General features: G+C 39.6%; 1 protein-coding gene across 1 annotated transcript; it reads left to right on the forward strand.

The window, feature by feature from the left end:
* Positions 1-16,982: 16,982 nt before the first annotated feature.
* Positions 16,983-24,852, forward strand: GLYATL2 (glycine-N-acyltransferase like 2). Its single transcript, XM_019415359.2, has 5 exons — positions 16,983-17,191; positions 18,319-18,426; positions 20,651-20,777; positions 20,876-21,047; positions 24,083-24,852. Exons 1-5 carry the CDS (start codon positions 17,060-17,062, stop codon positions 24,489-24,491), a joined length of 948 nt encoding a protein of 315 aa, XP_019270904.2. The 5' UTR covers positions 16,983-17,059; the 3' UTR covers positions 24,492-24,852.
* The last annotated feature ends 1,981 nt before the right edge of the window (positions 24,853-26,833 follow it).

A 26,833-nucleotide genomic window follows, 5' to 3' on the forward strand; every position in this document is an offset into this window, starting at 1 on the left:
GGCATTTAAATATTTTTCTGGGTTTTCGCTTTCCCAAATATCTCTGTAATTAATCTTCCATACTTCCAAATCTTTGTAAATAGCCACAGTTATTTCCTTAGATTACATTTCAAGAATGGAAATTGGGAATCACGAGTGGTTAATATTTTGTTCTAGGAACATGTAAGAGCCAGCCTTTATTCAGCCTCTGCTATGTGTTAGTAACCTTTGCATACTGTTATGCCCAGAATTCGTGATCCCCAAAGACTGCCAGGGAGCCGAGTCCGATGTAAAAGCAAAAGAGCCTTTATTCGAGCTAGCTAGAGCTCAGTCCCCTACCTGCACCGACCCAGCAGTGAGATACCGGGGAGAGAGAGCGAGTTTCAAAAGGACAAAGGTTTTATTGGGGCCTAGGGGCAGTTGGTGAGGTAATGGCTGTGGCCTCAGCTGATTGGCTGGGGAAGGGTCCGAGTCCTGTTAGTGGGGTGAGCGGGAGGTTACTCAAGGGGAGGAGGCGTGGTCAAGGTGAAGGACACAGAACAAGATGGAGTCAGCCAGCGTAGGCCTGCCTTTTCACATACAATATCTTCTTTAATATTCTTTATAGTTCAAGTTATTCTCATTTTACAGATGAGAAAACCAAAGCTCAAATGGTGAATTATTCAAGGTCATTTGATTAAGACAGTGGTGGTAACAAGATCTGCACCATCTTGTGTATTTCCAGCCCCAGCATTAGCTCCTATCTGCCTCAAGGCTGCCTGAGTTTCTTGAATACAATATCTCAGGCACTTGGCCAGGAGAATAACTTCCTTATGGGCTCCCATACTGTTTGCAGGGCTGCAGAATTTTCCAGTTCCTTTTGGCCATTTGGCCAGACCAGTCTTCTTTGCACTAGCCCTTACAATCATCTCTGGAGTCTCTGGAGCTCAGCCTAGGCTTATGGGGTACAGAGGGCTAGGGCTCCCAGATCCTTATGCTTCTTTTCTTCAGAACATCTACTATCTCATAGAAAGTAGTCTCTTTGAAGGACTTCAACTTCTCTGATGCATCTAGCTTGCGAATCAAAACAGAAAGCTTATCCAATCCATGAGCATGGAATGTTTTTCCATTTCTTTGTGTCTTCTTCAATTTCTTTCATAAGCTTTCCGTAGTTTTCACTGTACAGATCTTTTACGTCTTTCGTTAGGTTTATTCCTAGGTATCTTACGGTGCAATTGTAATTGGGATCAATTCTTCGATTTCTCTTTCTGGTGCTTCATTATTGGTTTATAGAAATGCAACTGATTTCTGTGCATTGATTTTTATATCCTATGACTTTGCTGAATTCACATATCAGTTCTAGCAGTTTTTTGGTGGAATCTTTCAGGTTTTCCACGTAGAGTACCATGTCATCTGTAAACAGTGTAAGTTTGATTTCTTTCTTGCCAATTTGTATGTCTTTTATTTCCTTTTGTTGTCTGATTGCCAGGGCCGATTTCTAGTACTATATTGAACAACCGTGGTGAGAGTGGACATCCCTGTCATGTTCCTGACCTTAGGGAGAAAGCTCCCAGGTTTTCCCTATTGAGGATGGTATTAGCTGTGGGTCTTTTGTATATGGCTTTTATGATGTTGATATATGTTCCTTCTATCCTTACTTTGTTGAGAGTTTTTATCAAGAAAAGATGCTGTATTCTTTCAAATGCTTTTTCTGCATCTATTGAGAGGATCACATGGTTCTTATCCTTTCTTTTATTAATGTGATGTATCACATTGATTGATTTGCAAATATTGAACCAGCCCTGCAGCCCAGGAATAAATCCCACTTGACCATGGTGAATAATTCTTTTAATGTATTGTTGGATTCAATTTGCTAGTATCCTGTTGAGAATTTTTGTATCCATGTTCATCAGGGAAATTGGTCTGTAATTCTTCTTTTTAGGGTGTCTTTGGTTTTGCAATCAAGGTAATGTTGGCCTTGTAGAATGAGTTTGGAAGTTGTTCTTCTATTTATATTTTTTGGAACAGTTTCAAAAGAATAGGTATTAACTCTTCTTTAAATGTTTGGTAGAATTCCCCTGGGAAGCCACCTGGCCCTGGACTATTGTTTGTTGGGGGATTTTTGATTACTGATTAAATTTCTTTACGCTTATGGGTCCATTCACATTTTCTATTTCTTCCTGTTTCAGTTTTGGTAGCTTGTATGTTTCTAGGAATTTGTCCATTTTTTCCAGATTGCCCGATTTGTTGGCATAAAATTGCTCATACTATTGTCTTGTTATTGTTTGTATTTCTGCAGTGTTGGTTGTGATCTCTCCTCTTTGTGATTCGTGTTGTTGTTGTTGCTGTTGTTGTTGTTTTAATTTGGGTATTTTCCTCTTGTTTTTTGATAAATCTGGCTAGGGGCTTATCAATTTTGTTGGTTCTTTCGAAGAACCAGCTCCTAGTCTCGTTGATCTGCTCCACTGTTTTTTTGTTTTTGTTTTTGTTTTTTATATAATTGATTTCTGCTCTAATCTTTATTTCCTTTCTTCTGCTGGTTTTGGGCTTTACCTACTGTTCTTTTTCCAGCTACTTTAGGTATAGGGTTAGGTTGTGTATCTGAGACATTTCTTCTTTCTTTAGGAAAACCTGGATTCTTTGTTTTTTTTTTAATTTTTTTTTTCAACGTTTTTAATTTATTTTTTTTTTGGGACAGAGAGAGACAGAGCATGAACGGGTGAGGGGCAGAGAGAGAGGGAGACACAGAATTGGAAACAGGCTCCAGGCTCCGAGCCATCAGCCCAGAGCCTGACGCGGGGCTCAAACTCACGGACTGCGAGATCGTGACCTGGCTGAAGTCGGACGCTTAACCGACTGCGCCACCCAGGCGCCCCAGGAAAACCTGGATTCTATATACTTCCCTCTTATAACTGCCTTTGGTGCATTCCAAAGGTTTTTGGACTGTTGTGTTTTCATTTTCATTGGTTTCCATGTATTTATTAATTTCCTCTTTAATTTCTTGGTTATCCCATTCATTCTACTCAAAATAATCTACACATTCAATGCAATCCCTATCAAAATAATATCAGCATTCTTCACAGAACTAGAACAAACAATTCTACCATTTGCATGAAACCAGAAAAGACCCCAAATAGCCACAGTAGTGTTGAAAAAACCAAAGCTGATGAGGCACCTGGATGGCTCAGTTGGTTAAGTGTGACTTTGGCTCAGGTCATGATCTCACAGCTTTTGAGTTTGAGCCCCACATCGGGCTCTGTGCGGACAGTTTAGAGCCTGGAGCCTGCTTTGGATTCTGTGTGTGTGTCTCTCTCTGCCCCTCCCCACCCCTCTTTCTGAAAATAAACATTAGAAACAAAAAACAAAACAAAATAAAAAAAACAAAAATGCTGGAGGCATCACAATTCCAGACTTCAAGTTGTATCACAAAGCTGTAATCATCACGACTATATGGTATTGGCACAAAAACAGACGCAAAGATCAATGGAACAGAATAGAGAACACAGAAGTGGACCCACAAATGTATGGCCAACTAATCTTTGATAAAACAGGAATGAAAATCCAATGGAAAAATGATAGCCTCTTCAGCAAATAGTGTTGGGAAAACTGGACAGCGACATGCAGAAGAATGAAACTGGACGACTTTATTACACCATACACAAAAATAAATTCAAAATGGGTGAAAGACCTAACTGTGAGACAGGAAACAATCAAAATCCTAGAGGAGAAAACAGACAGCAACCTCTTTAAGGGGTGCCTGGGTGGCTCAGTTGGGTAAACATTCGACTTCAGCTTGGGTCATGATCTCACAGTTTGTGGGTTCGAGCCCTACGTCAGGCTCTAGTCAGGCTCTGTACTCAGAGCCTGGAGCCTGCTTCAGATTCTGTATGTCTTTCTCTCTCTGCCCCTCACTGCTCGCGCTCTGTCTCTCTCAAAATAAATAATTTTTTTTTAAAGATGTGTCTTAAAAAAAAAAAAAAAAGATGTGTCTTAAGGTATCAGAAAATCCTATAAAAGGTTATTTCTTTTTGGTCTAGGAAGGCTTAAATATTTTTTTAATATAAATTAATGATAATTGCTTTTTCACTTCATACCATTTCTGTTTATGGAACATTTCATTGGAAGCCTCTACTTTCAGATAGTGAGGGAAACCTGCACCATTATTATCTACATATAAGGAAATAGGGGCACAAGAGAGGTGAAGTTCCTTGCCCCAAATTACACATCCAGTAAGTAGCCAAGCTAGGAGTCAAACCTGAACATTTGGCTCTTGATTTCATGCTCTTATCCCCACACTACACAGGAAGGCACAAAACAGAAAGCAGGGTTAAAAATACACTGTGGCATAGTTGATAATTTGGAGGGTAGAGGACATGTTTATCTGCCTACCACATTCTCTTCCCACAAATAACCTCTCAGCCACAAGTGTGTGCAGCCCAGTAGCCCTGTACTTGGTAGCTCATTCTCCTGCTGCTCTGGACACTGCTGCCTGGACTCTAGATGGATGCTTAATCCAAGTGAGACCAAGCAGATCCTATAGCCCAGGGCTTTGTAGCAGGATTCGAGACATGCCTGAGCTCACCATTGCAGTGGTACAGGTCAATGGGGCTGCGGTATGGAGGTTATCTTGGGTTTATCCGGACACATTGCCAGGCTGGAATCCTACTGGGTCAGCTGTCCTTGGGTTCCAAATTTCCTTCCAAATTCAGAGATTCCTTCCACAGTATTGCCCTTTTCTTTACACTAGAAGAAAAAGTTTTGGCTGCTTGCAACCCAAAGAATCTTAACTAATGTGCAGAGTTGCCAAACCCTAACTAACCACTGAAAATTTTTATGTATTTCCTCTAGATTTTTCCAATGATTATCTTTATCATAATTGACAATATCTCAATTGGAATTGAAGTTGGAATAACTTTTCTTTGCATTTATCATGATAATAAATCTTTCTTCATGTTGTCATATAGCTTTCATAAGCATCTTTTCTAATTCCTACATAATGTTTTGTGACTTCTCACTTTCTATATAATTTTTCTATTTTTCCTCTTGAGTACCTTTATGCTAGATGGAAACATTCCATGTATCCTTAACACATTTAAATAGTCCTTATAGGTAATATTCAGTCTCTAATTTTTTTCACCTCTTCCTGAAATTTTACAAGATGCTGTCTCAGTGTACAGGAGGAGGAGAGTAGCTTTTTGCAACTTAAGACAGAGTTTTTGGGCTGGCAGTTTCATGATTTTCTAGACCCCATCTGTCTGGTAGCTTCTTTCCCTTCTGGCATTAATATATGGGGAACTGGTAGGCCATTATTTGACTCATGCAATGCTCCTTGGGAATACTGGCAACCTCCTTCTTACTGATTTGGTACCTCCTGCATCATCTGCTTGGCTGCAGACCCTATAGTTGCCCCTCTGTCCTTCTTCTACCTGCTCTTACCTAGAAGACTCCACCAGTCCTGTCCTAATCAACTCAGTATCCCTGCTGCACAAAAACTGAACACCGCTGGGGAGGGGTAAGCTTCAAGCAGGCACACCCCCCACCTTTATAGGACTGAGGGCAAGGGGACAGATGGAGGACCACATGCCTAAATGTGTAAATATGTATGTTTATGTCTAAATATTTATATTTTATAAGTCAGTAATCAAACTATTAAGTAACATTTTGTGCTCCCACCTTGACAAATATACTTGCATAATGACACAATGAAAAGAACCCTAGTAAATACATTTTAAGATGACTAAAAGTTGACAATGTATCAAAAATACCTGGGTTTGTTTACATTGGATATCTTTGGGTGTCCTATATCATGGACTAGTGATATTTAAGTGATTCATACAATAAGGAGCTATATGATTTAAAAGTTACTACAAACTTATTCAATAAAATTTATTTTCCTTACTTTAATTTAATCAAAATTACAAAATATGTTTTACGAACAATTTTCACATAATTTTTGTTCTTTTGACAATTGATAAATTAGATAAGCTTTCTTGAATCATTATAGCTCTGAGATTTATTTTTATCAATCAAACCTTGCCCTGCTGAGGCAATAGCAACTGGTATTAAAATTCTTAAAGTAGTTCCTAAATTCAGAAATAAACCATGAATTTTATATATTATGTTCAGATTCTGTAATAAGGTAGTCATGTAAGATATTATTATTGTAGAAATACTCCAAATTATTTTAATTTCAGTATATATATATATATATATATTCAGTATATATTCAGTATATATATATATATATATATATAATTTCAGTATATATATATATATATATATATATATATATATATATATATATCCCAATCACTTACATAATTATTTTTATCATCTCTTAAAGCAACACCTAGATCCTTAAAACAATATGAAGAATTGATGTCACAATTCATGGATATTATTTCTACATTGACATGAATACAAATTGAAGAGCAATATTAATTACTTAATATTGCAAAATATCCCTTATCTCCTTTATGCAACTATTATAAATACTTAACTAATGCATTAGAACCTATAGACCCATGACTTGGAATGAAAAGAAAATGGGCAACAGGGGCTACCTTATGTCATCATATATTGTATTAGGCTCTTTTAGAAGAGGACTTGGTAAGTTAAGTAATAAGCAATGTAAATTAAGTCATTTTTCTTGTAATGTTTCAGTAACAGCACAACTTACTATCCTTCATGGCATTTGGATTGGTAGCCTTTTGTTCTAGAAATGCAGAGAAGCATTTCCCCAGGGACTGACTAGTATTAGTCGTAAGGACAGGTGTTTAAATTTATAGAGGGAAATATGTCAGCACTCAGAACTGGATCCCAAGTAGTGAAGGAGCCTATGTGGTCTTGAGTAAATTAATTTTTTTGTGAATGGTGGTGGTGTGCTGATCTCTCTAAATGAAGTGTGGTGCCCAGGCCAGGGGCTTCTTTTGTGCAGATACAATTAGCTTCAAGGTCTCCCTGTGATTTTGATGCAACACCAACTGCACTGTCATGGTCTGTTCCCAAGGTTGTACAGGGAATCCCACAACATGACCTTCCCAGGTACCAATCGTGGAAGTGGAGTCAAGAATCCCTCACCTGTGATATTATCCTTCCTCCTCAACACCCCCTGTCCCTTCTCCAAAGCAAAAGCCCATTAGGGAAAAAAATCACAGGTCTGATGGCTGGCTTCCCCCTGCACCTCATTCTTCCTTTATTCTCACAGGCCTGGCGGACCCAGAGGTGTCTTCATTGTCATCCTATTTTCTCCGACAGGGCAGCACATCATAGGATTTGATGCCATAAACAGAAGGGAAGATGTCTCTGAGGAGTCTTTCAGCTTGATTTTTGAGGTGATAAAGAGGGGGGAAAGAAAAAAAGTTTTGCTACATAGTCCTATGCTTGAGAAAAAGAAACTAAACATTAATTCTTTCTTCTTCATGGCATTGTTTTTCTAAAAAAAAAAAAAAAAGACTTTTCTCTCCCAAACGTATGGAAGCTCAAGTTAATACTATTGTCATGGTATTTAAAAATTACATATATTCATATAGCTGGAAATCCTGCAAGCAACCATTCAGGGCTGGTCTAATTGTCCATATTTTAGAGAAAGAAGCTGAGATTTAGGTTACTTTGCCTGGAGCCACACAGCTCAGTAAGTGGCAGAGCTAAAACTGGGTTTGAATAAATGACGACATGAGTGGAATTCTTGAAAACATGTACAAATCATGCTGAATCAAATGAATGTATAACATATGAATGAATATCAAATGTACCACTATCACATACAGGTGCCTCATCATAAGGGTTATTGGTTACAAGCTAACAAGGAATTCATTGTGGTGGAAGAGACCTTAGAACCAGCCTTGGGAATAGAGAGTAACTAAGGAAAGTTCTGGAGGCCCAGGAAGAAAGAAGTACAGCAGCATTCTCCCACAAGCAGCCCTTTGATTGGCATGTATCTGCCTTGCACCATCCACTCAGGATTCAACATCCCCAGTGAAAGTACCTGGGATGCTGACATTGCATCCATACCAGGGGCTCAGAGGAACAGAATGTTTTCTTGAATTAAGAATGTGACATTATTAGGAAAAGAGGATGGGCACTAGGCAACCAGATAAAACCATAAATACCAGAACACTGGCATCATGGGGGAGATAACCATGATTTAAAAACATGCAGTAGGTTCCAGAAAGTGTGCTTAGTGCGCCCCATGAATGATTTTATCATCAATAACTCTGTGAGGTAGATAGTATCATTGTTTAAATGTCACTGCTCTGTACATTGAGGCTGTGGGAGTTTAAATGTCTTGCTTAAAGTCACATAGATGCTAAGTTGCAGGATCTGCTTGAGAACCTAGGCCCAATGACCAAAAACTCCCAGTTTTAACTGTTATTTTGTATTGCATCTCTACCAATAGTGGGTGGGGGAGACTCAAAGGAAAAGGAGGATACAGCAGCCTCTGGCCCAAGTTCCTTCTGGCTTACTTGCCAATATCCCCCAAATACTCACCCCTGAACACTGTGGACCTTGATACCTTTACTCTAACCTACTTTGATCTGAGAATATTCTTGAGACAAGTGCTGTCTTATCCCTTTGGCAATTCACTTTCAATAAGACTAGTCAAACAAACAAATCTCTCAATAGTTATTTATCTATTTTTACCTTTTTGATGCCTTTCTCGAAATTCAGTTTTCCACATGCCTGAGGAAACTGGCAGGTAATGTGGTCTCAAATAGCTGGTGGCAATCAGAAGCACAATAATGAGGTTTACCTCCACATCTCATTGGAGGCTGTTAGCAAAGGTTTTGGGGTGTTAGGCTCTGGAACCAAACTATCTAGATCTGAGTTCTGGCTCAGCTATTTCCATCCTGTGTGATAGTAAAATTAGTAATGCTTACCTCATAGGTGAGGATCAAATAAAACAGTATGTTAATCAGTTAGAATGTGCTTAATATTTTGTTAATTGATCAATGTTAACCATTATTATTCTAAACCTACAGTCCTGGCAATTCCTGGAAACTCTTGAACATCTTTAAATTTATGTTGTTTACATTCTCACTGTTCTCTAATGGAATGTCCATAAGCAGATTTAAAAGGTTCCCTTGGTAAATAGCAAATCCTTCCTCATGAAGCATGATGGGAGGGTGGATAGGGGGCTGGGCATCTGATAACCTCTACTGCAGAATTTGTTGTGGAGAAACGTGTGGTCTCATGGAAAGAATGGGGTGGAGGAAACTGGATTTAGAAGGTTGGAGACTGTGAAAACCCTATCCAAAGTAAGGACATTCATAAATACAGAGAAAGATTTGGTTTTATAGTTGTTCAAAAACCATAATACAGAGTTCAAGTGAAGTAAGATTGTTTCTTACTCACATATTTTTCCTTTAAAATAATTAAGATTATTGATGCTTCCATTAGATCAGTCTACAGATCCTTCTGTCATCTTTTGCTTCTTCCTCCTTCTCAATCAGTCACTAAATACTGTCAGTTTTACACTTGAATTATCTCAAAACAACCCACCTCTTTCCAAGACAATGGCTAGTGTATCAGCTCAGGTGGCCATCACCTCTGTGTGCATCCCACCAATAGACATCCCCCTCCCAGCCATGTTTCTCCAGTCTTGACTTTCCAATGGCCTTCCATCACCTTTGGGATGAATTAGAAAGTCCTTAACAGGGCTGATGAGTGCCTTTCCCTCTGGCACTCTCTTTCACCCTCCCATCTGTGCTTCAGTATTACCTGAGTTCTTCAAGTACATCTTCCAAAGTGCTCTATTCTCTCTTGCTCTGAGAAGTCACAGATACTGTCCCTCTATCTGGAGTATGGTCTTCATCAACTTCAACATCCCTACTCTCCTTCACTTGGCTGGCTCTCTTGAACCTCACAGTCTAGGACAGTGTAACAGAGTAGGTATTCAACTAGTATTTGTGATAAGTAAAGGAATGGCAATTGAATGGTTTGTTGTATCTAGCCATGTTCAATAAAGGACTTTTGAGGCAGTTATTTCTATTTGCCTTTCCCTGGACAGAATCACTACTTCTTTCCTTTCCATTTTCCCTAAGATAGCATCACTGAAGTCTGTTGTAGGGAACACATATTTCCTTGTGTTTGGTTTTCCATCCATGCACCAACACCTTTCTGATTTTAGGATTTGGAAGATGTTGATTGCCTTCTCCACTGGGCTTCTTGATTCATTTCCCAGCTTCCTTCCTTATCACAACGGGTTATTTTCCTTTATGGTGGCAGGTTCTCCATTTGCTCATCAATACCGTATTCTCTCTTTTTATCTTGAGACAACAGCTAGAGACTATTGTCCAGTATCAGTTGTAGCTAAGTATAGTTGTGTGCCTGAATTATGGCTAGTGGAATTTTAGTGAAGTGATGGCACCATTTCTGTGGCTGGTCCTTCCTCTCTTTCACTATGAGCTGACCAGAGAGAACTCTGAGGTCTTAGAGGAAGACAGAATAACAATATGGAAAAAAGCCTGCATCCTAAAGAAAGTGAGGCAAACCAAGAAACAGACTCTTAACTGCAGAGAACAAACTGATCCTTACCAGATGGGAGGGGGTAGAGGGATGGGTTAAATCGGTGAAAGGGATTAGGGAGGGCATTTGTTGTGATGAGCACAGGGCAATGTATGAATCACTATATTGTACACCTGAAACTAATAATACACTGTATGTTAACTAACTGGAATTTAAAAAAATTTAAAAAGCCTGCGTGCTGATAGGACTGTGTGGGACAGCGTAACCTCATATGGCACTGTGATGTGGGGAAGAAGTAAAACTTTACTTTACTTGTATGTTAAGTCACTGAAATTTTGGAGTGGCCTGCCCTGACTGATACACTTATCTCTGCAATATCTCAATGACAAGATCTCTCATTATACTACTCTACCATCTGGCTTCCCCCCTTTCTGTTTTCAACTTTCTTTCTCTACACATTTACAGATGACTGACAATTTGCATATAAAAGATCCCAAAGTGTCCAAGTTGCATAAAGGCACAAGTAATAACAGTGATTCTATTTGGGGTAGGAATATTTGGTAGAACAAACAATAAGAAAGAAAAAAGTGACTGTCCATACAGTTCTATAGAAGTAAGGAGAGGGCATCCAGGAACCTAATGTTAGTAATTATGTCTCCTACATACTGAGTTTCTAGGAGAGTCCAAATATCATGAAATAAAATTCTTTCTTAAGTGGGCAATTCAACTGTGCAACCATTATAAACTATCTTTAGAAAAAAATTTTAATGGCTTGAGAAATCACTTATGTGATACTCAGTGTGGGACATAAAAATTGTGTGATCTCAACTATCCACAATATGATCTCAACTATCAAAGAAAGTATACTTTATTGGCAGGAAATAGGTCAACATATGTAAAAAAGAGGATGAATCAACATATTGTAACTAATGTAATTTTGTGAACAAATTAATCATAAAACACTACAAGTATGTCAAATTTTTTGGTTCAAAAAATGGAATTACTAAAAGTTTAAGGCCTTATATAACAAGCACATGCATAGTGCTAAATCCTCATCTGTGGGATTTAAAATGTTATCTAAATGAATGAAGTAGGTTTGTAAGAAGACAGAAACTGGCCAAGGGTAAGGAATGACTCATTGAAGAATCATGGTGTCATTAAAAGAATCTGGTCTTTGGCTTCAGTTGAGGCATTGCTCTTGGCTAGTTTTGTGACTTTGTGGAAGGCATTCATTCTCTCTCAACACCATCTTCCTGATTTGTGTGGAAATACCTCTTGCTTTTCTCACTTCATGAATGATTAAAATTTTTGAAGTTGTTCCACACCGTTTCAGAAAGTGGGTAAAATTTTGAAAGCTTTTTTACCCTCTCCTCTCTCTCTCAATGTTTCCAAATGTTAATGCAGACCAGAATCTTTTAGGTAGCTTATTATAAAATACAGACTCCCAAGTGTTCTGGGAGGCCATGATTCAACTGATTTGGAAAAGTTCCTGTATTTTTAACAAGCAAGCACAGATGATCTTGATGGTGTGAGGAGAGCGCTTTGAGAAACCATTTTACCACCATTCCTCTCCAAAATGAATTCCAGCCCCACCCATGCTTCTGTCTGGTAACTGTTTATTCTTCTTGTGTTACTATACCCCCCTCACTTATCCTTTTCACTGTGAACAATACAAAGGACAAGGTGTATGAGCTCAGTTCTTATACTAACAGCAAATGCCCAGGGGTATTCTAGCTTTTCCAGGTTGAAGACATTAAACCAGGAGGTTTGCAGTGAAGCCAAATTTTCTACATCTTTTGTTTGCCCTAATGATACTACCTGAATAATGCTGGAGCTGAGCCATTTCTGCTAACTCTAAAGTTGCCTCATTATTATTGCTTGGAAATAGCCAATCAGCTATAAGTGATAGCATATAAATCAAAAACTTCAGCGGGAAACTTCTTAAAATCATAGAAATTGCTCATACAGAACATATTCCTGGTCTTCCTCTGGTCCACACAAAGTGTCTGACTTCATGTCAAAGAACAGAACCTCCAGTGTGCTTTATTGGAACCCACAGCTTCTTGGAGCTTTATGCTGACCAGTGACAACATGAGTCAGTTCAAGTTTTAGTGTGGATGACTATAAGTTAGTGGCTTACGGAAGCCTCTCCACTGCCACACTAAGCAACGACAGAAGGTAGTGTGTATACATGTTTACAAAGAAACTTCAGGTAAGCAGAATTATTTTGGACAGCCAAAGTCTTTTTTCTAAGCCTTTCAATTAATCAGAATCCTGGTTCTAAATAATTAGTATTTTGTTAATTGACTCCCCCCTGCCCCCCGCCACATGCAAATCCTTGGAAGGAGCGCTCACAAGTCCCAGTGTTGAGAACCAAATCCTGAAACTATTGTAGGTCTCTGAACCTGGAAAATACCTTAAGAACCTGCCATGCTAGTGTTGTGTTATTTTGAACTGGTAAGCTGTAGAAATGCTTTCCTTGAACTATAAATTACTGATACATGTGCCTGTCCCTGCACTCTCCAGACATCCATAAAAATACCATGATCAAGTATTTGACAAGAATCAGCATTCTCCTGGCCTCTAACCCATCTTCTAAAGTGTTACTTGTCCATTTGAATAGAAAAACCTTTGAGGGCTGTGCCAGATGGCTAAGATGAAGTCTTCCTCCTTCCTGTTGCTTTCTGCCAAATTTCTCTCCATTCATGGATGCATTTAGCATCTGACTTTTCTCTCGTCAAACTCCTGCCACATCATGGTGATGCCTATCATACATGATACTCCTAGTCCCTTACTGGCTCCTACTCTATTGACTTGAAGTTGAAGCCAACAGCCATACATCCAGAACTAATCTACCTCTGAAATCCTAACCTCTGACAGCCTAATTTCTGACTCTGCTCTCATGTGGTCTGCATACATTTTCCCTATCACCATTGCTATTCTTTGATCTTATAAAGTGTGCTCTCCCCATCTTGTCCCACTTGATTGGTCTCTATCCTACCTTCTTTCCTTCCTTCTCTCTTCTAAATCCTACAATTTAAATGTATTTCCTTGTTCTCAAATATTTCGCCTCCTCTATTTATTTATTTATTTGCTGCTCTAGCCTGGTTCATTTCAATTTGTTTTCTCTGCTTCTACTCGCTGGGTGTTGAGCTCATAAGTGTGGATGAATATCACTCCCAAATAGTGGTTTTCCCTCTACACCTAGTCCAAAGCAATGCCTGGAGATCCCTGTATGTATTCATTGTCTGTGCTTTCTCCTGCTAACATCAGGTGCCATTCAATCCCTAATTATTTCCCATAAAAACTTACTATTTTTTCCTACGCTTTCCTGGTACACTCTCCTCCCTTACTCACTTCCAAAGAAAGACTTGTCATTCTATTTCTTCCAGAAGATGGACAAAGATAACTTGTCACCTTCCTGCTCTTTTGTCTAGCCCCAAGTACATGCACACACATGCACGGGCATACGCCTGAACTAAAAGCTTTCTCTTCCACCTCAGTGGAAGAGGTATTCTTCCCACCCAAAACTAATCCCAACACCTACTCTTAGAGATAAGGTTACAGATTAGATGAACTAATAAACACAAAGGATTTGGAACAGTGCCTGGTCAGTGGATTTAGCTATTTTTCTTTCCTCTTTCCACCTCCTGTTTTATCCATGGGCCTATCCAGTTACTCTCCATCATACCTGGCTTTCTGTAGTTAGCATAAATACGCTTACCACTCTCATCTGATAAGAAATGTCTTCCTTTGAGCTCCCACACTCTCCTTCCTCCCTCTATACTCCTGTATTCTTCTCCTTCCTTTCATGGCCAAGCTCTTTAAAGACTTATCTTCACTTCCTCATGGTTCATTTAGTCTCTAATTCTCTTCACCTGATTTCTTCTCCATCATTTCCTGGTCTATCTCTCTCCAGATCAGTAATCAATTCCCAACTCCATATTGCAGTGACATTTTTAGTACTCATCTCTTAGTTTCCCAGCAGCATTTGACTCTTCTAACCACTCCCACCTTTAAATAAATTTTCTCCTATTTTGACTTCTGAGATGCCTCTCATCTTATTTTTCACACTCTTCTTTGGCCACTTTCCCCCAATCTCCTCTGTTGGAACCTTCCTAATTTCATTAAACATCTATGTTCTTCTACATACTTTTATGGATGATCATAACAGAGTATCTATTGGATTAGGTTAAGTCAGAAGGATTCTATCACCTGGAGGCCCCAGAGTGAATTGGAAATAGATGTCTCCAACTGGTGGGAGCCAAGCAAGGGTCTTGCCCTGAAGGGCACTTGGCTGTAACATGGCACAGAAATGGGAGAGGATGTGCTGTGAATGATGGGATGTGGCAGCAGGGAACAGAAGTTATGCACAACCATTCTCCCATCCCTTCTTAATGCATCCCCCTACATCTTATATATCTGACATAAGGTACTAAAACCAACTCATCATTGAACATTTTCTTCTTTATTTGAAAGCTTCCATTAGCAGCCACATTGTCTTCAGAGCTGGAGTTGAAAGCTTGGAGAGTGAAGAAAATTGTTGCTCAGTCTTCCCCAAAAAATATCCCAAGGGTCCCCTCTCTATGCCTCACTGATTCCATTCATTCACTGAACAAAAAGTTCATTGGTGGCTATACTATGCCAAGTGCTGTGCTTGATGCTTGAACTGTAAGGAAGAATAAGAGATGGTCCTACTTTCCAAGGAGATTACACTCTTCTGGGGAAATTTGCTACAAAAGACCTGAAGAATGAGCAGAATAATCTGCCATTTGGTTAGTATATCCATTGTCCTAGACAGGGCCAGAAATATACTGGCTTGTTCTAAGAGCTGTGATTTCCCTCAAAATGTCTTTTGTTTTGTTTTTGTGCTAACAGATTTACTTAGACAACTTATATTTAGTGCCATATTTGAAGCTTTGTTTGGTTATGCTCCTGTCCAATAGAATGGTCCCCTTGATTGGGTTTTCAGGTCTTCACAATTTCCCTCAGAAGCACATCTGTACACCATCCAACAGAACACTAAGCCCTTCATATACATATACATTTCATGATGTCATCCTTAGGACAACCCACAAAGTAGGTATGATTATCCCCATTTTATAGATGAAGAAAGTAAATCTCAGAGAGTTTCAAGTAAAGTAATCTACCTAAAGTGACCCAGCTAGCAAGTAGAGGAGCCAAGGTTTGGGTCCTGGTCTGTTTGACTCCAAAGATCATGTTCTTAATCGCTGTACTTCCTTTTGGTTTGATTTTGGCTACATACACCAATACCATATGATAGGTGCTAGATTTTTCCAGGATAGTTATGATTTAAAAAAAAATGATGGCTCCTCTATAAGCCATCACAATTGCTCTGAGTTTCTTGTTTTTGTTAGTTTTTAGAAAATATAGCTACTCTTATAAATGTCTTTAAGTATCATATATACTTCGATCGGGTATATGTAATATAAATATATATACATATTCATGGGTATAAGAATGGAAAAAAAATCCTATGTGTATCTTATTTATATACTACTTTATTTCAGAAAGACTTTGAGGTGAATATACACACACATACACATACATGGCTAACCATTTTACCTATCCATCTGTATATTACCCACATGGTATTATATTAGATATTTTCCTGACTTTCTAGCACAGACTTTTTCCTCTGTCATTAAGCACACTTTGTAGACGTTACTTTCATGTCTGCCCAGTGATCCATAATTTAGATATGCCATCATTAACTTAAGCATTCCTCTATAATGGATTTGGATCATTTCTACTTTTTAAAGTTTTACTTATTTAAGTAATCTCTACACCCAACATGGGGTATAAACTCATGATTCCGAGATCAACAGTCACATGTTTTTCTGACTGAGACAGAAAACACCCCATTTTGGGATAATTTCTAAATTTATAGTATCATAATACTGCAGTGAATTTCCTTATATTTACATATCTATAGATACCTATTATCGCTTCCTTGGGATGAGTTTCTAAAAGCAGAATTGTTGAATAAAAGGGTTTGATCTATTTTTAAGGTTGCTAGGGTATAATTCAAGTTTCTAGATTTTGCCAATTTATACTTGGGTAATTTCATTCCTGATCAACAATTTTTTCCTTCCTATGATTTTGTTCCTTAGGAAAAAGTGACTATACTCTATATAGTCTCTAGGACCTTTTCCAGAAGATTGCATTCTTTCATGATGTCTGAAAATACTACTGATCCTATGACAACATTAGCACAAGTGTTTCAATGCCCAGGGATCTCAGGGTCCCTTGGGATAGTTTTTCTGAAAAGATTCGTTGTTCTTCGTTTGCATCTGGACAGCTGAAGACATTTGCTCCTCAGATTCTTGGCCTGATTTGAATCAAATCAAATCAAATCTCTCTCAAATCATATTTGGAGAGATTTGTTTCACCAAATATGTTATGGTACTTTCCATGGAACTGTAGAAAGATCCCCAAGGAACCCTGTGTCTAGCTGCAGTTCCAGGCTTTAGTTTCTCATTTGCAAAATGAAAGGTTTGGACTTGAAAATTCCTAAAGCCCTTTATTTTTGGCAGTGTATCATGTCCTAGGTGATTTTTCCTTTCTCCTCTTGCTGGACACCTGTCTCATCTTTCCAGGTGTTTTTGTTTGTATGTTTGTTTCCTTAGGTCATCTTCCTGGGAGAAGGAGGCTCAGGTGCTATACAATGTTTGTGCTTCATGAGTCCCAGAAGCTGCAGATTCTGTATGAATCCCTGGAAAAGAGCATCCCTGAGTCCTTGAAGGTGAGAGAGTAGGGAGAAATCTGGGAGAGAGGGGTAAAGTGTGGGAATATAGGTTCAGGGCTCAGAACCTTCCAGGCAGATGGAAATACAAGTCTAAAGTCAGACTCCTTTGGCAAGGATGATCTTAATACCCATATCCAGACACCTACTTTACTCCTTCTCCTTCTCCTCTTTTATACATTGTTTGAATCCATTCTACTGCTATCTCTAGTGGAATTCCTTATCTGCTCCAGACTATTACAATATCTGCCTTTCTACAATATTACTAGCTTACCTACACTTGGTAACCAGAGTCATCTATCTGACACAAATATGATCATACCACTCCCTTGTTTTAAACTTTCAGTAGGGGTCCATGTCCAAGGCACAAAAGTCCACACTCCTTAATTCTGAGGTTTATTACAAAATGTCCCAGCCTCTTCTGCTTAATCTCCCAACATGTCTCTTCCATATACCACATGCTACAATCACTGAGCCCTCAAAGCTCATCAGGGAAGATATAATCTGCCACAACTTCAAGCACTCATGCATGCTTTTTCTCTCACCTGGAATTACTTGCCTTTCTTCTCTGCTTTGCAGGAAAATATTCTACTCATCTCTGAAGACCGAATTCAAATATTACTTTATCTGTAAGTTTCCTACCACTCCTAGAGAGGTAGTGACTTTCCTCTCTGAGATCCCACACAACCATATGCATGCATCTATCAGAATATGTGTCTTATTATGATCAAACTATATACTTCCCCATCCTTGTAAACTTGAAGGCAGTGGCCATATCATACTCACCTTTGAATTTTCCACACTTGACACAAATCTGACAAATAATAGGTGCCAAAAATGGTATAGTATGAAATGAAAAAGATGGTATGAATTTTTAAAAAATGAATGAAAGAATGTCAGACGAGCCATTTCCTAATGATTCACTGATTAACTTAGATTTTTGTGGACCCTTCCTGGGCTTTTTTGCAGCATACTTCCTGATGGATAGTTCAGTGAGTCATCCTGAAAGCACTAGATTGATCTTGTCAAGGTCTCCTGTCTCCTGGCTTTAGTGCCCATACCACCTCCAAGACCCTACCTCAGAGAAAAACTTCATCTCCTCCTGTTTTGATCTGTTGCTCTTGTAGGTATATGGTGCTGTTTTCAACATTAAGAATAAAAATCCATTCAACATGGAGGTGCTGGTGGATGCCTGGCCAGATTATCAGATAGTCATTACTCGGCCTCAGAGAGAGGTGAGAGCACTAGTTACTGAATGCCAAGCCAGTCATGTTCAGGATGTTCTCTGTGTATAAATGAGGGGACTGAAGCTGAGAACCTTGGCATCCCTGATACATACAGATTTTGGAATGGCTTCTTGGATGGGAGAGGGGGCAGTGAAATAAGGCATGGGTGTAAACCAAATGGCCAGTGATGCAGGGCTTACTAATAACATTGGGATCCCATCTGGTCAGTTATTTTATTTTATTTTATATTTTTTATTTTATTTTATTTTATTTTATTTTATTTTATTTTATTTTATTATTTAGAGTGAGTGAGCACATGGGAGAGGGGCAGAGGGAGAGAGAGAGACAGAGAGAGGGAAGAGAGAGTTCTTAAGCAGGCTCCACACTCATAGAGGTGCCAGACTCGGGGCTCAATCTTGCAAAGTGTGAGATCATGACTTGAGCTGAAATCAAGAGTTGGTCGCTCAACCAACTGAGCCATGTAGGTGCCCCTGGTCAATTCTTTTCCATTGAGATTCTAATCACAGGCATATACCTCAAGATGTTTGTGGCTGGAAATGGTCAGGAAATGTTTTGCTTTCCTTGGACCTGACTGAACATAATCCAATAACATTTGAATCAGTACTGGGTTTGAGATCTAAATCTGTCAAGTTGTGTGACCGTGGGAAGACTGCTGCTTTCTTCACTATAAAAAAGTGAAGTTGACAGAAATTACTATGTCAGAGGATTGTTAAACTACAGATACATCATGTACAGCTGACCCTTGAACAATGCAGATGTTAGGGGCGCCAGCCCTTGCGCAGTCAAAAATCTGCATATATTTCCTGACTTCCTCTAAAACTTAACTACTAATAGACTACTGTTGACTAGAAGACTTTATGATAGCATAGTCTATTAACACTATTAACACATATTTTGTATGTTACATGTATTATATACTGTATTGTTACAACAAAGCAAGCTAGACAAAAGAAAATGTCCTTAAAATCATAAGGAAAATACATTTACCGAATTAAAAAAAATTGCTTGAAAGTGGACTCACGCAGTTCAAACCTGTGTTGTAGAGCCAACTGTCTATTTAATAAAAATGTCTTTCCCATCTTTCAGATTTGGGGAGCATAAGTATTGAATCCCTTCCATCCCAGAGTTAAAATATCCCAGATAGGGGCGCCTGGGTGGCTCAGTCGGTTAAGCATCCAACTTCGGCTCAGGTCATGATCTCGCAGTCTGTGAATTTGAGCCCTGTGTGGGGCTCTGTGCTGACAGCTTGGAGCCTGGAGCCTGCTTCAGATTCTGTGTCTCCCTCTCTCTGACCCTCCCCCGTTCATGCTCTCTCTGTGTCTCAAAAATAAACATTAAAAAAAATTTTAGCGGCGCCTGGGGTGCTCAGTCGGTTGGGCATCCAACTTCAGCTGAGGTCATGATCTCACAGTCCGTGGGTTCGAGCCCTGTGTCAGGCTCTGTGCTTACAGCTCAGAGCCTGGAGCCTGTTTCAGATTCTGTGTCTCCCTCTCTCTCTGCCTCTCCCCCGCTCAAGCTCTGTCTCTGTCTCTCTCAAAAAAAATTTTTTTTTTAATTTAAAAAATTTTTAAAAATATCGCAGATATTTTAACCCCTCCTCCCACACTTCTCCATTTACATAGTTATCAGGAGAATTAGAACCCAACCTTACCTGTAAAAACCCCCAGGGGAGTATCTGCTGCAGAAGGTGAGCAAGAATGCAGGGCAGTGAGAGACTGGGCTCTCCCCTCCAGGTGTTGCTGTGAACCTGCTGTGATGGCTCTTTCTAAAAGTCCTCTCTGTTCACTTGCACAGCAAGGGCCAGTCACCATGCTAGCACCAGAGTGCTGAGTCAGAATTAGCCTAGGCATGGCTTTCTCACAGACCCACAGTCTTGACTCCAACCCTGTTCCCATTATTTCTCCCTATAAGGTACACACTCTCTCTTTTAGACCCTTAACACACCCTGCTGGTGCACCTCCCATCCCAGGCAAGAGAGGTCCTTAAGCACCGTCCCAAGAACAGCTGCCTTCAGGGCACCATCGAAAAGCGACCAGCATAAATCTGTGAATAGTGGTTTATTTCTCAAGGGATTCCAAGGCCATTTTCTGCCCACACCTCTGGAAAAAACAGAGGGTATCAAACAATGGAGTCTGCAGCGCTCCAGGCATATGCAAGAGCATTTTGTAAATTGTACTGCTGTGTAAATAAGGTTGACCGTTTGTTGTATCAGGAGATGAAGGATGACTTGGATCATTATACCAACACTTACCAAATCTTCACCAAAGCTCCTGACAAGTTAGAGGAAGTCCTGGCACGGCCCCAGGTTATCAATTGGGACCAAGTTTTCCAGATCCAAGGTAACTGATCTGAGTTAAGAAGCAAAGACCTCTGGTTCATTCACAGCAGATGTGGAAGGGGGCAGACAGTGCCTGTCTTTCTCTTCTCTTCTCTCCAGGTTGCCAAGACAGCTTGAAAGAGGCAATAAGAAAAATTTCGGCTTCAAAATCAGTGCGGGTGGATTATGTGAAGACCATACTCATTATGACAGAAATGCCGGTAGAACCCAATGATGACCACGTGGATGTGATGGAGTCACTTAAAACACCCAAAGTGGATGACGATACTGAGTGAGATTTTACCTTTTGCTTCCCAAATTCCTGATAAGAAATCATTGAGTTGTCGTAAGGGCCAGACTTGGAAAGGCAAGATTTGAGACTAAATTATGGGGTACACAGTTGTAGGGGTAAAGGGAGGGAACTATATTAGCTGAGGTTTGCTGAGCATGGGCAGGGTCTTCATTAGATGAGGTTCTTTCCATATATATATTTAACTCACTTGTAGCCTTCCTGGGAGGGTACAGGACATCATGGTGACATAGAGAATCTTTACTGAGATTATTTTCAATTTCTTGCAAAAATACTACATGCTAGGGGTGCCTGGGTGGTTCAGTCAGTTAGGCATCAGACTTTGGTTCAGGTTCATGGGTTCAAGCCCAGTGTTGGGCTGTGTGCTGACAGCTTGGAGCCTGGAGCCTGCTTCAGATTCTGTGTCTCCCTTTCTCTGCCCCTCCCCCGCTTGTGCTCTGTCTCTCTGTCTCTGTCTCTCTCCCTCTCTCAAAAATAATAAATAAACATTAAAAAAATACTGTATGCTATACCAAGTATACAAGCATTCAAAGTAAAAAGCGAAAGTTTGCCCACTTAGATTCTCCGCAATCTTTCTTTCAGGTGTAAATTTTTTCTTTAAGTTTATTTATTTATTTTGAGACAGTGAGCAAGAACAGGGGATGGGCAGAGAGAGAGGTAAAGAGAGAGAATTCCAAGCAGGCTCTGCAGTGTCAGTGCAGAGCCCAACATGGGACTTGAATTCATGAACTATGAGATCATTACCTGGGCCGAAGTCAGATGCTTAACTGACTGAGCCACCCAGGAGCCCCCAGGTGTAAAGATTCTTAATATTAGTGTGTATGCTTTTAGTACTTTGTGTGTATGAATTGGTTTTGTTGTTTTCCTTTTTCTTTTGTTTTTACAACATAGGCAATTATTGTACTGCAACCTTTCTCATTCAATATGTTATATAAACCTTTCATGTAAGCTCATATGGGTATCTTCATGTATTTTGGCAGCTGCATAGATTTCCATAAGAGGGAGATGCACAATTATGTATTCCCATATTAACACACTTTTGATTTATCTCCAATTCTTCCTAATAACAAAAATTCTACAAGAAATGTCTTCGTAAACAGATCATTGCACAAGTTGTATAAATATTTCTGAAAGATAAATCCTGGAGTTGGAATTGTTGGGTAACATAATATGTATATTAAATGGAAGATATTCTCAAATTGGATTTTAAGACTTTGATAAATTTATTTAAAAATTTTTTTAATGTTTATTCATTTTGAGAGCCAGGGAGAGTGTGAGCAGGGGAGGGGCAGAGAGAGAGAGGGAGACACAGAATCCGAAGCAGGCTCCAGGCTCTGAGCTGTCAGCACAGAGCCCAATGCAGGGCTTGAGCTCATGAACCTAAGAGATGATGACCTGAGCTGAAATCAGATGCTTAACTGACTGAGCCATGCAGGCGCCCCAAGACTTTGATAAAATCAATATGTGATAGCATAACGTAGAAACAACCAAAGTGTCCATCAATAGGAATGCAGGTCAATTCATTATGGTATAATCCAGACAAAGGAATAATATGCAGCCATTAACAAGAAGGAATCAGCTCTATAGGAACTAATATGGAAAGAATTCCAAAATATAATGCTAAGTAAAAAACACAATAAATAAAATAGAATAATATATACAGTATGCTATCATAGTATGTAAACATCTTAAATTGCATCAAACACCTCTGGAAGGTTACATAAATATATTGCATTCCTGGTAGACTTTAGAGAAGGTAACTGGATAATAGGAGATCAAAGAAAAAAGAAAGAATTATTTTTCATTAATATCCATTTATGCTCTATAATTATATTGCTAATTCAAAAAATAAAATAAAATGAAACATATGCTCACACATGCAACTAATTTAGCCAGGAGAGCCAACAATATTCAAATCTTGCTGTGGCCCAGCTGTGTTCCCCTGAGAATCTTAGAAGAAACATATGCATAGGGAAAAATGGTAAATGGGGATTCAATAATATTATAACTCTGAAAATCTGGAATGGAGTACCTGCCCTAAGGTGATTCTTTCTTTCCTCTAAACCCAAATGCATATCTTGATATCTTGCCAGCCTCAGTTTGGCTCTGCCACAAGACAAGGTCAGGTGAGATGCTTGAGATCTCTGAGGAAGCAGGGCCAGGAAAGGTCAGGCAGGCAGAGAGAAAAGAAGGCCCCACCCATGTATGGACAATTTAGTGCGTAGCAACCCCACTTAACCCCACTTAAAGTGACCTTAAAATTGATGAATTCCTGAAAACTCTTTCTCCTGGGGGCAGATAGTTGAAACTCTTTGGGCTCTTCCATCTGTCCCAACCTCCCCTACCCAGAGAGGATGTGATTCTGATTTTGCAGATGAGAAGACTCAGTCTCAGATAACTTGTCCAGTGAGAGAATCAGGATGAAATCCTATTGTTATCACCAAAAAATATGATATTCTTTTTCCTGTATTGGTGCTTGTTAAGTTTCATTTTTGGTACTTTCCTAGAGGTATGTGGTGATGGGCTTTGGGACACATGAAGCTTAAGATCAACATGGCTCTCATCTTCCGGTGATACATGTTTTTTGGAAATATCTGTTGAAAGAAGTATTACCTTGTGTCTTTAGATATTTTGTGGGACAGAATTCAAACTACGTATTTCACACATGCATCTTCGAGCAAAATTGAGGGCTGCTCTGGTGTATATATAGCCTTCCTCTTTTAAGACATATGCTTATCTTCTTCCTTGGGATAAATGGTTAGACTTTTCTGAGATGTACTGTACTATATGATGCTAACTCTCTGTTATGAAATGTATCATTAAGTACATAGGGTGATAGCCCTCTTAATTATTTGGGAACATTTTGAAGGGTACAAAGAATTAGTTTTTTGTCCACCTGTTTCCTCTTCTAGGCTGTGGGATCCTCAAGGAAAGGATTGGTGTCATATTCATTTTCTACAATCCTGGTGTTTTGTAAATGTTGGCTGAATAAATGCACATTTTTTTTTTCTTGACAGGAAAGGAAGCTTTCAGAACATTTCCTTGGATCCCTCCCATGCAGCGCTTGTGAATGAACAGTGGACATTTGGGAAAAATGATAGGAGCTTGAAATATATTGAACGCTGCCTCCAGAATTTTCCAGGATTCGGTGTGCTGGGTCCAGAGGGGCGCCTTATCTCTTGGATTGTGATGGAACAGTCCTATGAGATGAGAATGGGCTACACTGTCCCCGAATACCGAAAGCACGGCTATATGAAGAAAACCAGTGTTCACCTTATGAATTATGTTATTCAGAAAAAAGTGCCATGTTATTTTCATGTGTCAGAACATAAAGAGGAATACAATCAGGCACTGAGGGATCTGAAGTTTAAGGCTGCTTCTTGTGGTTGGCATCAGTGGAAATGCAGTCCTGAGAAATATTGTTGATTAGTGCCATTTTCTATTGCAAGCCTTCCTCATCAGTGAAAAAAAAAGTATCAGTTCACATACAATCATGATAATTTGTATTAGCACGAAAACATCCAATTATTTTGGTTCCATGCATTACTTAACCCACCCTTGTACAACATTTTTGTCTTCCTCCACATTACAGAGAACTAGAAGCTTGAACTTTCGGTGTTAGGTTTTTCCTTTATGGTGACAGACATTTCAGAATTAAAATCATCCAATGTCAATCATTAGTGCCAAGATAACCCTTTCAGAGCAACATTTTCCTCTTTGAAGTCTTCTTTCATGAAAGTCTATTACTTTTTCATGCTTCTATGTTTAAGAATAAAAAGACTGTTTTGAGAAATGTCTCCTCTGGTATTCTCCCCTTCCTCTGACAAAGTTTTCCAAAGGACCCTTGAAAAGCCCTCAGCTTTTGATCCTGGGTGCCCTCTCAAGAGTTTTGAGATATTTTACTGAATTAAATTATGTAGCCATCAGTGAACATTTGGTTTTCTGATTGGCTTTTAATCACAGGGGCTGGGTAGGTTGACTTGTGTGTCTTAACTTCATATTTTCTTTTTTTTTTTTTTAATTTTTTTAAATGTTTATTTATTTTTGAGACAGAGAGAGACACAGCATGAACGGGGGAGGGGCAGAGAGAGAGGGAGACACAGAATCGGAAGCAGGCTCCAGGCTCTGAGCCATCAGCCCAGAGCCGGACGCGGGGCTCGAACTCGCGGACCACGAGACTGTGACCCGAGCTGAAGTCAGACGCTTAACCGACTGAGCCACCCAGGCGCCCCTTAACTTCATATTTTCAATACGACTTTTCCGTCTTGTATTGGTTTCCTATTGTTGGTGGGAAATCGAAGTGTCAGCAAGGTCAGTACCTTCTGGAGTTTGGAGGGAAGAATCCATTTTCTGGTCTTTTCCAGCTTGAAGAAGCTGCCCTCATGCCTTGGCTGTGGTCTGGCATCCCTTTGCTCCCACTATTTCTGTTTTCCCCCTGTACCCTTCATCTCTTTCCATGCCCCTCTCACAAGGACACTTGTCAGTAAACTCAGAACCCACTTGGGTAAGTCAGGATAGTCTTCCCATCTCAAGATCTTTATTTGATCACATCAGCAAAGTCCTTATTACAATATAATTTAACATTTGAAGCTTCTAGGCATTAGGAGCTGCTATCATTGGGGGTCATTATCCAGTCTACCATATATGAGTGTCAGGTTTATGTTACTCTATGAGCAAAGTCACCACATATGTTCAGAACTCATATGTTCTCAGTCAGAGACTGACTAGCATTTGTATATCTTAGGTCCATATTCATGGGAAAACTTAGTCTAATTTGAACCCTGTGTCTATCAAAAATTCTATCAACTATGATTTAGAGGTCAAGGCCATGTACAAACATTGATATGCAGGACCCATTCATATAAGGGATTTGGGGATGAAGGCACCACAGATAATGTTTACTTAAATCTAAGTAAAAAAGAATCAACATCTTCATCTTGAAAATGCCCTTAGTGCTTGAAAATAGATGCCCACCTAGGTTGGTAAAAAATGATAGAGTCACACATTAACAATAGACAAAGGCCTTAACGGCCCTGTGACTCTATGAGCAGCATTCTCTGAGCAGAGATAGGCTTAAAGCCACCCTACCTATACACTAAGGTAACACCTTAGGAATTCAGATTCCTTCTGGACACCACTTTTCCTGCCCTAATTTACACTCCAGGACTGACTGGGTCCTTCCTTTTAATCGATCAATGTGGCAGCCACAACTCATCTTGGCTGTAGAACAGAAAGTAGAAAGCTCTTATTCAAGACAGCGTCAAAGGAATCAGAGACACAATAAAATGAGGGAGAAAGGGCACATGCTAATAATAGCTTATATCTAGATCCTACTTAACAGGTTCCAGGCTACATTCTACGTGCTTGGCACACTTTAACTCATTTGGAGCTCACAACTGCTCTGAGAGGCAGGCATGGTTACTGCAGAAGAGAAAAGCAGGGGGCACCTGGGTGGCTCAGTTGGTTAAGTGTTCGCAGTTCATGTGATCAAGCCCCATGTTGGGCTCTGCACTGACAGCATGGAGCCTGCTTGGGATTCTCTCTCTCTCTCCCTCTCTCTCTCTCTGCCCCTCCCCCCTCTCTCCCTCTCTCAAAACTAAAAAAAAATTTTTTTAAAGAGCAGAAGAAGAGAAAACCACACTAGAGAGTGTTACATCTTTGACTAAGGCCCAGGCCACCCAACTATAATAGCCAATTCAGGAACTGAATTCAGTTTGTGTGGCTCCCAAGCTGGTACTCTTAACCTCTGGGCTATCACCTATGACAAA

This window comes from Panthera pardus, unplaced genomic scaffold, assembly GCF_024362965.1.
Source record: "Panthera pardus isolate Hobbes unplaced genomic scaffold, ASM2436296v1 HiC_scaffold_12, whole genome shotgun sequence".
NCBI lineage: Eukaryota > Metazoa > Chordata > Mammalia > Carnivora > Felidae > Panthera > Panthera pardus.